Below are 14,053 nucleotides of genomic sequence, written 5' to 3'. Positions count from 1 at the left end.
TTTATTTATTTATTTGTCAGAGAGAGAGAGGGAGAGAGAGAGCGAGCACAGGCAGACAGAATGGCAGGCAGAGGCAGAGGGAGAAGCAGGCTCCCTGACGAGAAAGGAGCCCGATGTGGGACTCGATCCCAGGACGCCGGGATCATGACCTGAGCCGAAGGCAGCTGCTTAACCAACTGAGCCACCCAGGCATCCCTCATATGCCACATTTTCTTTATCCCTTTATTGATTGGTGGACATTTAGATTGTTCCCATATCTTGGCTATTGTGAATAATGTTTCAGTGAACACAGGGATGCAAATATCTCTTTGAGATCCTGATTTCATTTCCTTTGGATATATACCCAGGGGCTGGCTTGCTGGGTAATATAATAGTTCTGTTTTTAATTTTCTGAGGAACCTACCATTCACAGTAACAGTAAAAATAATAAAATACTGAGAAATAAATTTTGCCCAAGAGGTAAAAGATTTGTACACTGAAACTTATAAATCAGTGATGAAGGAAAATAAAGAAGACACAAATGGGAAGACATCTCACATTCAGGGATTAGAAGAATTAATATTGTGAAAAGGTCCATACTACCCAAAGTGATCTACATATTCAAAGCAATACCTATGCAAATTCCGGTGGTATTCTGTGCAGAAATAGAAAAATCACCCTAAAACCTGTGTAGAGTCACAAAAGACCCTGAATAATCAAAGCAATCTTGAGCAAGAACTAAGCTAACAGCATCACATCTCCTGATTTCAAAATATATTAAGAATCTGCAATAATAGGAACAGTATATACTGGCATAAAAGCCAACATTTAGGCTAATGTAATGGAATATGGAGGCTAGAAAAAAACACATCTAAGGCCAACTGATCTTCAACAAAAGTAGCAAGAATACACAATAGGGAAAGGATAGCCTCTGAAAACTGGATATCCACATACAGAAGGAGGAAATTGGACACTTACCTCACATCATATGCAAAAATAAACTGAAAATGGATGAAAGACTGGGGCACCTGGGTGGCTCAGTTAGTTAAGCTTCTGCCTTCAGCTCAGGTCGTGATGCCAGGGTCCTGGGATAGAGCCCCACATGGAGCCCCACATCCGGCTCCCTGCTCAGGGGAAGACTGCTTCTTCCTCTGCCCTTCCCCCCTACTTGCACTCTCTCTTAATTTCTCTCTCTCTCAAAAAAAGAAATAAAATCTCTTAAAAAGTGGATTAAAGACTTAAAAGCTGTGGTTTTTTCAATGCTCAACAACATCCAACATGCTTTTAGTTCGGGTTGATTTTTATAGTTAAATCACCATGCTGACCCTCTCTGATTCTAGAATTCTTTAAGCATGTGAATCTTGTTTCCTTTGTACACACATTTTTCTCAGTGGCAGAATTGCCTTAAATAGATTTTTTAAACAGAAACTGCTTTAAGTTTGTGTCCCTTCAGAAGAGCTAGAGTATCTATAGCTTTGTAACCAAATGTTGTATAGTAGGATGTTAAAATGAGACTCTTCCTGTCTGAGAATTTCCATCAAATAAACAGTTTCTAAAATAACATCATTATTTTTGGAGTTAAAGTAGTATAACATGAAAAACTTCATTTTAGCTAAATTGTCTCATTTATTTCCATAAATTCCATAAATAAATTTAGGAAACTATTCAACCATTCTTTCATTACCAATATTATACTCTCATTATGACTTGTCTATAATTTTAAATTTAAACTTTAAGAGATTTTTTCCATAGCAATTACAAACCTGGGAAGTTAAAAGAAAAACTCCAAATTTATTTTCTTACATTATAAAATAATAATAACCTTACCATTTTTAAGGTAATACATACTTTATATATAAAATTGTAAATAAATAAAATTGTAAAATATAAATGTTAAATTTAAAATATATAAAATATTAAGTACAAATAATAAATAAAAATAATTTTTTAGATCTTTTGGGCAAAAATTACTAGCTTTAAATTCTTCATCTCAGGACTTGGCGTTTTTATAGCCTCCTCATGAACAAAAACAAAAGAGACAGAGAGAAGATTTTAACCAAGTTGGCTGAAGGATTGTCTTCATAGGACTTGAGTCATGTGTTCACCTTTTCTTCTATAAAACCTTTTTTTTTTTCAAGATATGCATGTCCCCTATACTTAGCCCAGCTAGGGTTTAAGTTTTGAAGCTACTATGTTCAATTTCAGGACTTAAAGACATCCATCTGTGTTACTGTTGCATATACTTTTGAGTTAGACCATTAAGCTCTAAATTTTGTACTTTTTTGCTTTACCTGGTACCCCCCCCCCAAAAAAAACCCTCCAAATCCATCCTAGTATAAGCAGAGAAGAAAACTGGAAGACAATGGAAAAAATATTAATGAATATCTCTGGACTATAAAATTAGGGATCTTATATATACACACATAAATATGTTTTTTTGTTATTGAAAAAAAAACACGTTAATAATAAAAGTTCTTCCCAAAAAGGAGGGAAGAGAAAAGGAATGACTAAGTAAAGCAATTAAAAAAAAAAAATCCTTCCTTCTTGACAAAAGGCTGTTGAGATAGTCTCATCCTACCACTATTTTGTTCACATTCACATCTGGTTCTCTAGATTTGTTGTGCTGGATCAAGAAGCCTACGACATTTATGGAAATTCCATCAATACGTCTTTGGAGATGAGCAGAGACAAGAAAGCAGGATAAATACTAATATCATACAAAGTAGACTTTAATAGACTACAAGAGACAAAAAAAAAAGGTCATTATATTATGGTATTGAGATCAATACCTCAAGAAGATAAAACATTTGTAAATATATATGTACCCAACATCAGAGCTCCTAAATATATGAAGCAAGCATTGATAGAATTGAAGGAAGAAACAGACACATTTACATAACAATAGGAAAATCAATACCTCACTTTCCAAGAATGGATACAGTTACCAGACAGAAGATCAATAAGGAAAGAGGACTTGAGCAACATTAGAAGCCAACTGGACCTAACAAGCATATACAAAACTCTACACCCAACAGCAGAATACACAGTTTTCTCAAGTACAAATGGAATATTGTCCAGGGTAGACTTAATGTTAGGACACAAAATAAGTCTTAATACATTCAAATTATTGAAATCATGCTACCTATCCTTCACAGTGGAATGGAGCTAGAAAAAAAACTGGAAAGGAGGAGATAAAATTATCCCTATTTGAAAACAATATAATCTTATATGCAGAAAACCCTAAATGTTCACATACAAAAAAGTTATAATTAATGAATTCAGCAAAGTTGCAGGATATAAAATTAATACTCAAAATCAGTTGCATTTTTATAAGCTTACAATAAACAAATCATAAAGGAAGTTAAGAAACCAATTCCATTTACAATAGTACCAAAAACAGGGGCACCTGGGTGGCTCAGTCTGTTAAGTGTCTGCCTTGGCTCAGGTGGTGATCTCAGAGTTCTGGGATCAAACCCTGCATTGGGCTCTCTGCTCAGCAGGGAGTCTGCTTCTTTCTCTCTCTGCCTCCCCTCTGCTCATACTCTCTCTCTCTCTCTCTCTCTCTCTCAAATTAATAAATCTTTTTTTTTAAATAGCACCAAAAACAATAAATTCTTAGGAATAAACTTAAACAAGGAAACTAAAGGCTTATACATTCAAAAACTACAAAACATTGCTGAAAGAAATTAAGGAAGACATGGGGTGTCTGGGTGGCTCAGTTGGCTAAGTGTCTGCCTTTGGCTCATGTCATGATCCCAGGGTCCTAGAATCAAGCCCCATATCAGGCTCCCTGCTTCCTGGAGAGTCTGCTTCTCCCTCTCCCTCTGCCCTTACCCTGCTTATGCTCTCTCTCACTCTCTCCCCCTTTCTCTCTTTTTCTCTCTCATAAATAAAACAAGGGTAAATTAAAGAAGATAAGAATAAATGGAAAGACATCTTGTGTATATGGATTATAAGACTTAGTGAAATAAACCAATCACAAAAAGACAAAATCTGTAATTCCACTTACACAGGATAGCTAGAGTAGTCAAGTTCATAGAAAGAAAATGTAGACTGGTGACTGCCAGGGACTGAGAGAGAGGAAAACTGGTAATTACTATTTATTGGGTATAGGATTTCAGTTCTGCAAGATGAAAAGAGTTCTGGTGAACGCACAACAGTGTGAATATCCTTAACACTGTACTGTATACTTAAAAAGTTAAGATAATTATGTTATATATATTTTACCACAATTAAAAATAAATGTTATTGCTTGCATTCCATCACATATCAAAGGAAATGGGTCTCTTTAAAATTGACAATTAGAAATTTGTTGTCTGATACCACATTCCATGTAACAGCTTTCTTAAGTCTGGTTTTAAGGAATTGTTTTTAATAGTATTATAAATAATGAATCTCTAATATCTCTTAGTACTTAGTTTTTACCATGTTATTTTCAAAGAGCCAATTTCACACAAACATATTAACAAAAATGTAATTAATATTCTCACTGTCTTTTCAGTTCACTCAGAACATTTTCGGCAGAGGAAAGCAGCCAATGAACCAAAGGCCATAGAGATTCCATGGCACAGCTCCTATCTATCCATCCAGAAGGCAACACATTGTAGTAAAAGAGTAATTGATTACATAGTCCAGTTCTGTAGCTCAATACCATGGAATGCCTTAAATTCATATTTTTTGTTATTTTTCCAGAGTTATTGCTCATACTAAAGTTCAGATACGAAAGAGAGTACCGTAATAGAAGAAAAATAATAGAAAAACATTTTTGTAGCATGTTAGGTTTTGACATTTTTTTGTTCCTATTTCTTTGCTCATTTTAAATAAATATCTACTTGTGAAATTTTCTTTGTATTTGAATGAACCCTCAAAATGTATAAGCTTCAGTTTCCCAAAATCTGCATCCACCCTAGGGAGAAAAAAAATGGATAAACTGTGACTTAAAATAATAGTGATTATTTCTGAACTATAAAATAATAATTTCAAAATTATATATACATATCCCCTAATTTTATATGTATACATATGCATTTTATTGTTATTTTTAAAATACTTATGTAATACCAAGAAGGGCGCTTTTTTTAATAAAAAAAAAAAAAAAGGCAGTGAGAGAACATGTAACCAAGTAAAAACTTAAAACAGACAAACAAAAACCTCTCCCTGACAAAGTACCCCAGAGAAAAGGTTGTTCAAATATTCTCAACCTACTTTGCTCACATTCAGTCCCACTGCTCCGTATTTATTGGGGGTGCCAAGGAAACCTAAGCCAGCTGTGCAGGAGGAAGTGGTGCGGGAGAACCAAAGATGTCCAACTTCGCCTCATTCACACAGGTATCCTGAAGGCTAGAAGTGAAAATCCACATAGATGGAACAGGAATAATGCCTCTCATTTCGATTTCGGTCTCCATCCCGAACCTTCATGAAAAGCATGGCTGTAATATCCGGTTTGCTTTAAGTTCTAAAGAGAACAGACCCTCTCCGTAGAAGCCAGACGCGGGAGCGCGAAAGGATAGGCGAGGGCAGCTGAGAACGTGTCTCCTGACTGCAGCGCCCGCCCTAGGTAAGTTCGCTGCTTACCTTGATCTTCCGTGCATATAGCCGCTAACTAACAGCAACAACAAATTCCCAAACGCAGACTCCACGCTGGCAGGTCGCAAAGACAGCAAAAGAACCGGGAGGGTGCTAGCTGGTGTGTGCCTTTTGGGGCGCTTTGCTTTGGCGGCAAAGCCACGGCGCGCACGTACCGTGTCCCCGGAATGCGTGGCTCCTCCTCTGGCGTCCCCCCCAGGTGTGCATAAAAAGCCCTGCACGGAAGGAGTGCATCCCACCGCACCCACAGAAAGGGAGATGAAGCCCCTTCTCAGACTGAAGAACCAAACCCCAGACCCCCGGTCATGTCGCAGAGGCCCTGCGTAGAGTCGGGTCGCTCCTTCCACTTCCCAACGCCCTTCCCCCTCAGACAGGTCCTGCCTGCGCCCTGCTGAGCTTTGGAAAAACAAAAAGATGATCCTTACCTTAGAGACAATTGGAATCTAAAATTTGGATTGTCGATTGTTCTTTTATTAATAACGTCCAATATTCTGAAAATACTACAAAGCTATATTACATGGAATAATTCATTGGCATTCTTCCTAATCGATTGTTAATCAACTGTTAAAAATAACTGTGTGACGGAACTATATGGCTTGTTCATCATACACTGTTTCCAAATGCACAATCCCCACAAATAATAACTGGCCGTATTTATTAAAAATATAGGTTTTGAACATTTAACCATCAGTCCAGTTAACTCGTACAGACAGTACCTTAGGAAACCAATGATCATTTATCTGTATAGAATAGAACTATCTCATTCTACTTGTTTATTTTGGAGATAAAGCTTCTTGCTTTGCATGAAAAAAATTTTTTAAATCATTTTGTAATATCATCTCTTCCCCAAAACTTTTCAAAATATTAATTATGAGAACTCTACATTTCCTCCTCACACAGTATTACAAAGCTCATGTTTTACTTCTAATCTCTTCTCCCACCCATCCATAGAAGAGAAATTGCACATAAGTCTGTTAAGAATCAGATTGATTTTTTTTTAAGAAAAACTATTTTAGTTACCTTATTATTTCTTGGTATTCCCCGTTTACAGAACTTGTTGCTTCAATACTCCATAGTTTAACAGGCTCATTATAGAAACAGTACATTAACTGTGGAAAATTTAATGTATTGGGAAGTTTTTGTTATTGCCCTGTACGGTAATGGATTAAGCAGGAATTACTTTTTTTTTTTTTTTTTAACCCGTAACACTGATAAGAAAGTCAAGATTTACAGAGGTAGGTTCCTTTTTCAAGGTCTCCCAGGCAGTAAATGATTAGAACTCTTAAGTGTTGAACCACAACATTTTCCCTCCCAAATCAGTGCTAACATCTGGTCATGTCTCTCTTTTGCCCCTACCTGACATTGTAATACCCTTCTAGTCGGTGGTTCATGCTGGTTCGGCTTCTGCCAACTCTGGCTTCTCAAGGGACAATTTGCTTGCAGTAATCATTGTCTCCTTGACACCAGCTTTTATTTGTGGGAAAGAATTGTCACCATTTTTCCCAAACCAATTTTTTGCCTTCTGGAATTTCACCCTGAGATCATGAACTGAGCCAAAGGCAGACGCTTAACCCACTGAGCCACCCACGTGCTGCTTAGATACTTATTTTTAAGCAATACTTGCATAGCATTTATTAGGTATCAAATATAATTTTAAATGTTCTGTATGTATGTATGTATGTATTCTGGGATGTTTTTATTCTACTGGCCCTACAATTTAGTTACTATAAGAATTCCCATTTCACAGATGAAAAAAACCGAGGCCCAGAGAGATATCTCTCCAGGAGTCCCACAGCTTGTAAAGATGGATCCAGTATTCGTGCCCTGGCAGTTGGGCTCCAAACACAGAGTATGATCCTGTCTCTGTCAGTCATCCCTGTCTCACCAGGATCTTCAATCTTTCTCTCTCTGTCTCACTCAATCTTATCTCTTTGCTCTCGCTCTAAATTAATTCTGCTCTACATTTCCCAGTCTCTTACTACCACCTTTGACAAATCCCTTTTGTGTGCCTGAAAATGTATGCGTATTTGCCATGTAGTTAATCATCTTTGTTTCTCAGAAGAAACAAATGGACAATATTTTATATTCCCACAAAATGTGAAAAGCAAATATAATATTGAAAAGTTATGTAATGAGGCATTCTTTATCCAGAAATCATGCTTGATTACAGACTGATATTTCAATTAGTGTCTCAAACCAGCTAAGAAAATTGTAATTGTGTATCACCAACTGTCCCCAAATATACAGGATTATATTATCTAGAGCACTGAGTTCAGTTCTCTCTCTTGAAGGACGTGCTGAATTGTGCCCAATGAGCATTGATTTACTTGTGGGAATGCCCTCATAGGGGTACCTTTGTACATGAGAGCTCCTACCACTTTGAGTCCCATACTGCTTGAATGACTATTCAAGTAACCCCACCTAAGGCAGAGGGCTGGAAGCAGTGTGGGGACACGTGAATGTTACTAAGCATTATCTTGGACTAAAGGCACAGCAAATGTTCTTTGGCAGATCTCTATCTTTTGGTATGATGGAATGTTCCATTCATTTAGACGAAAACAACCAAGGCAGAATCTAGCTCAGACGTGGGACTCTGTCAGATCCGGGAAGATCCTTAAACATCTTTACAACTGGTTCTCTTTGTTGTAAACTTATAAATGAGAAATATTTTCCAGTTACATGAATGAATCCTGGACCCATATATTTCTTTAAGCACAATGTATAGAGATCTTGCATGTTGAGACAAGCTGCATTATTATTTCTTCTCCCTTCTTTTACGCTCACTCCCCCAACCAATCTGCTTCATGTTACTGCCCTTTCATGAAATCTGTCCTCATCACAGACACTGATTACCTTCATTTTGTCTCTTTCTTGGAATATTCTGTATATAATTCCACCCCCATTCCAATTCCAATTCCAATTCCAATTCCAACCCCTATCCATTGCTGTGTATTTCATTCCCTGCTTACTTTTCTCCAGACCACTCACTATCATCTAACACGTATCTTCGCTCATTTGTTTTGTTGATTACCTGACTGTCCTTACTAGTCTAGAACTCCACGAGGCAAGAGTTTCAGCCACTTGTTCACTTCTGGATACTGAGCACCTAGAACAGTACAGCACAGCTGCACTCAATAAATATTTGCAGAACTGATGAGCCACCATATTGTCCTGGAACTCTTAGAAACTCTTCTGACTACTCTTCTCATCTATCTTTATGTTTCATTCTGCCTTACCCCCAACATACTGGTTTTCTCAGGTCTCCATCTCCATCCTTTGCTTTCTTTGTTATATTCATTTTATACATCTCCTGTATATGGTTATTTTAAGATTCATTTTAAGATTAATAAGAGATGAAAGGCTTCTGTCTCAAGCTTTGACACACTAACTAGGGTGCATAATTTACCCTTAGAAATGGTGTCTATATTCCATAAACAGAAAGCTGATAGGTGTATAGTTTGTATGACCAACAGAGGGGACTTTGGGCTCTTGTGTTATATTGAACAGCTCTTCTGGATTACAGGTCACCATGGCATCTGGACCCACCATGACGGCCCCCATCTGCCTGGTAGAAAACCAGAAAGAGCAGCTGACAGTGAATCCAGAAGCACTAGAGATTCTTAACAATATATCTCAGCCTGTGGTGGTGGTGGCCATTGCAGGACTGTCTCGGACAGGAAAATCCTACTTGATGAACCGCCTGGTGGGACAGAACCATGGTGAGTGTTGTCCTGGGACCGGGGCCATTTGCTTGGAATCATTGATAATGCAGGCTGGTCATGGTTCTTCTAGTGTCATCTTAGGGAAGAGCCTAACTCCTCCCATTGAAGAAAAATTCTAATTCTCACCACCAAATCTACAACTTCAACCCAAACTTTCTACAAAATCTCATTCTTTTATCTAGTAAGAAAGAAGAGTCTCCCAACCCTATCAATAGATCCCTTCTACTTGTCCTCTGGATCCCATCCACTCTCATGAACTTAGCTTCTGCTATGATCCCTTCCCTTCCTTTCTTTTGCATCACTTTTGCCCAAACTACACGATCATTCCCAGCAGCATAAAATTTTATTTTATTGTGTCGTATTCAAGAAAAATAGAGGAAAGGAAAAAGGAAGGAAGAGAAAGGAGGGAGGGAAAAACCTGTTATTCCCAAATCTCAAGGGAGCAAAGATTCATTTTTTTGTTCATAATAAATTTTGATAAATTACACTCCCTTTCTTTCTGTATTCAGTATTTTCTAATGAGTGAACTATATCTCACACAGAAAAGTGTATAAAACAGCCATGTACTATAAATTTATTAAATGAAAAGTGATCACCTGCATTATCACTGCTCAGGTAAAGAAGTTTAACATTACCAAGATCAAAAGCCCAACCCACTTTTCACATTCCCATCTGTGGTCACTAATATTTTTCATTTTCATGGCACTTATTAAAAATGGTTTCACTGTCTATGTATTTCAAAAAAGTTTAATTTGATCTGCTTTTAAAGTTTATGTAATTAGAATTATACTGCATGCATTCTTTTGCATATCATTTTCTCATCAAGTTTATAAAAATCATCCACTTTCTTATATGTATATGCAATTTATTTATTTGAACTGCTTTATAGTATGCAATCATATGAAGATATCACAATTTTTCCCCATTTATTATTAATGGATGTTGATATTAGTCCCAGATTTTATTGTTTCTGAATTCAGCTATCATAAATGTTTTTGTGCTTATATTCTGGTGCTCAACCTTCCCCTGTTGATTATACACAGAAATGAACTTGCAAGATCACAGAGTATATTTGTTTTCAGCCTTTCCAGATAATATCAAACAGTTTTTCAAACTTTAAGTACAATTTACATGATTACTAGCAGTCATGGAGATTTTTTCACACCCTTACCACCCTTTGGTAACTGTATAGTCATACGGCATATATCTCATTATAAGTCAATCTGAGAACTTTCTCACACTTATTTGGTGTTTGTATTTCCTATTTTGTTAGTGCAAATATTTTATTTCTCCTTTATTTCCTCCCCCCGACTTCATAAAATCTAAAATTTTTATTTAATCCACAATATTCTTTTTTCTAAAGATTTATTTATTTAATTTAATTAATTTTTTCAAAGATTTTATTTATTTGACAGAGAGAGATACAACAAGAGAGGGAACACAAGCAGGGGATTGGAAGAGAGAGAAGCAGGTTCCCTACCAAGCAAGGAGCCGGATGTGGGGCTCCATCCCAGGACTCTAGGATCATGACCTGAGCTGAAGGCAGACGCTTAATGACAAAGCCACCCAGGTGCCCCAAGATTTATTTATTTTAAAGAGAGAGAGGAGGAGGGGCAGAGGGAGAGGGAGAGAGAATCTCAAAATGACTCTGTCCTGAATGTGGAGCCTAACGTAGGGCTCTATCCCAAGACTATGAGATCACGACCTGAGCCAAAACCAAGAGTCAGATGTTTAACCAACTGGGCCACCCAGGTGGCCCACAGTATTCTTTTTTTTTAATCATCTGTAATTAATCATGTAAAATGTGAGGGAAAAAAAACACTAATCAATTTTTTTATTTATTTAATTTATTTAAATTTTGTTTGTTTTTTTAATTTTTTAATAAGCATATAATGTCTTTTTATCCCGAGGGGTACAGGTCTGTGAATCGCCAGGTTTACACACTTCACAGCACTCACCATAGCACATATCCTCCCCAGTGTCCATAACCCCACCCCCCTCTCCCAACCCCCCTCCCCACAGCAACCCTCAGTTTGTTTTGTGAGATTAAGAGTCATTTATGGTTTGTCTCCCTCCCGATCCCATCTTCTTTCATTTATTCTTTTCCTACCCCCCAAACCCCCATGGTGCATCTCCACTTCCTCATATCAGGGAGATCATATGATTGTTGTCTTTTTCTGATTGACTTATTTCACTAAGCATGATACCCTCTAATTCCATCCACGTTGTCGCAAATGGCAAGATTTCATTTCTTTTGATGGCTGCATAGTATTCCCTTGTATATATATACCACATCTTCTTTATCCATTCGTCTGTTGATGGACATCTAGGTTCTTTCCATAGTTTGGCTATTGTAGACATTGCTGCTATAAACATTCGGGTGCACGTGCCCCTTCGGATCACTACGTTTCTATCTTTAGGGTATATACCCAGTAGTGCGAATGCTAGGTCATAGGGTAGCTCTATTTTAAACTTTTTGAGGAACCTCCATGCTGTTTTCCAGAGTAGTTGCAACAGCTTGCATTCCCACCAACAGTGTAGGAGGGTTCCCCTTTCTCCACATCCTCACTAGCATCTGTCATTTCCTGATTTGTTAATTTTAGCCATTCTGACTGGCATGAGGTGGTATCTCATTGTGGTTTTGATCTGTATTTCCCTGATGCTGAGTGATGTGGAGCACTTTTTCATGTGTCTGTTGGCCATCTGGATGTCTTCTTTGCAGAAATGTCTGTTCATGTCCTCTGCCCATTTCTTGATTGGATTATTTGTTCTTTGGGTGTTGAGTTTGATAAGTTCTTTATAGATTTTGGACACTAGCCCTTTATCTGATATGTCGTTTGCAAATATCTTCTCCCATTCTGTCAGTTGTCTTTTGGTTTTGTTAACTGTTTCCTCTGCTGTGCAAAAGCTTTTGATCTTGATGAAATCCCAATAGTTCATTTTTGCCCTCGCTTCCCTTGCCTTTGGCAATGTTCCTAGGAAGAAGTTGCTGCGGCTGAGGTCAAAGAGGTTGCTGTCTGTGTTCTCCTCAAGGATTTTGATGGATTCCTTTCTCACATTGAGGCCCTTCATCCATTTTGAGTCTATTTTTGTGTAAGGAAATCGTCCAATTTCATTTTTCTGCATGTGGCTGTCCAATTTTCCCAACACCATTTATTGAAGAGGCTGTCTTTTTTCCATTGGACATTCTTACCCTCTTTGTCGAAGATTAGTTGACCATAGAGTTAAGGGTCTATTTCTGGGCTCTCTATTCTGTTCCATTGATCTATGTGTCTGTTTTTGTGCCAGTACCATACTGTCTTGATGATGATAGCTTTGTAATAGAGCTTGAACTCCAGAATTGTGATTCCACCAACTTTGGCTTTCTATTTCAATATTCCTTTGGCTATTCGAGGTCTTTTCTTGTTCCATATAAATTTTAGGATTATTTGTTCCATTTCTTTGAAAAAGAGTGGATGGGATTTTGATAGGGATTGCATTAAATAGTGTAGATTGCTTTAGGTATCATAGACATTTTCACAATGTTTGTTCTTCCAATCCAGGAGCATGGAACATTTCCATTTCTTTGTGTCTTCCTCAATTTCTTTCATGAGTACTTTATAATTTTCTGAGTATAGATTCTTTGCCTCTTTGGTTCGGTTTATTCCTAAGTACCTTATGGTTTTGGGTGCAATTGTAAATGGGACTGACTCCTTAATTTCTCTTTCTTCTGTCTTGTTGTTGTTGTAGAGAAATGGTTTCTGTGCATTGCTTTTACAACCTGACACTTTACTGAATTCCTGTTCTAGCAGTTTTGGAGTGGAGTCTTTTGGGTTTTCCACATATAGTATCATATCATCCGCAAAGAGTGATAGTTTGATTTCTTCTTTGCTGATTTGGATGCCTTTAATTTCTTTTTGTTGTCTGATTGCTGAGGCTAGGTTTTCTAGTACTATGTTGAATAGCAGTGGTGATAATGGACATCCCTGCCATGTTCCTGACCTTAGCGGAAAAGCTTTCAGTTTTTCTCCATTGAGAATGATATTTGCGGTGGGTTTTTCATAGATGGCTTTGATAATATTGAGGTATGTGCCCTCTATCCCTATACTTTGAAGAGTTTTGATCAGGAAGGGATGCTGTACTTTGTCAAATGCTTTTTCAGCGTCTATTGAGAGTTTCATATGGTTCTTGTTCTTTCTTTTATTAATGTATTGTATCACATTGATTGATTTGTGGATGTTGAACCAACCTTGCAGCCCAGGAATAAATCCCACTTGGTCATGGTGAATAATCCTTTTAATGTACTGTTAGATCCTATTGGCTAGTATTTTGGTGAGAATTTTCGCATCTGTATTCATCAAGGATATTGGTCTGTAATTCTCTTTTTTGATGGGATCCTTGTCTGGTTTTGGGATCAAGGTGATGCTGGCCTCATAAAATGAGTTTGGAGGTTTTCCTTCCATTTCTGTTTTTTGGAACAGTTTCAGGAGACTAGGTATTAATAATTCTTTAAATGTTTGTTAGAATTCCCCTGGGAAGCTGCCTGGCCCTGGGCTCTTGTTTGTTTGGAGATTTTTGATGACTGTTTCAAACTCCTTACTGGTTATGGGTCTGTTCAGGTTTTCTATTTCTTCCTGGTTCAATTGTGGTAGTTTATATGTCTCTAGGAATGCATCCATTTCTTCCAGATTGTCAAATTTGTTGGTGTAGAGTTACTCATAGTATGTTCTTATAATTGTATTTCTTTGGTGTTGGTTGTGATCTCTCCTCTTTCATTCATGATTTTA

The 14,053-nt window shown here is 37.3% G+C and overlaps 1 protein-coding gene across 1 annotated transcript in view; it reads left to right on the top strand.

The window, feature by feature from the left end:
• The first annotated feature begins 5,419 nt into the window (after nucleotides 1-5,419).
• The window catches only part of LOC111143136 (guanylate-binding protein 4-like), a 26,137-nt gene continuing 17,503 nt past the window's right edge, over nucleotides 5,420-14,053 (top strand). The window contains exons 1-2 of the mRNA XM_022496635.1: nucleotides 5,420-5,536; nucleotides 9,089-9,284. Of these exons, the coding sequence (XP_022352343.1) occupies nucleotides 9,095-9,284 (190 nt within the window). The 5' untranslated portion in view covers nucleotides 5,420-5,536; nucleotides 9,089-9,094. The remainder of the gene's footprint in view (nucleotides 5,537-9,088; nucleotides 9,285-14,053) is intronic.

Source organism: Enhydra lutris, unplaced genomic scaffold, assembly GCF_002288905.1.
Source record: "Enhydra lutris kenyoni isolate GAN:26980312 unplaced genomic scaffold, ASM228890v2 scaffoldscaffold9, whole genome shotgun sequence".
Classification (NCBI taxonomy): domain Eukaryota; kingdom Metazoa; phylum Chordata; class Mammalia; order Carnivora; family Mustelidae; genus Enhydra; species Enhydra lutris.
Note: the sequence above shows the minus strand (reverse complement) of the source record. Positions and strands in the feature narration are given on the sequence as shown.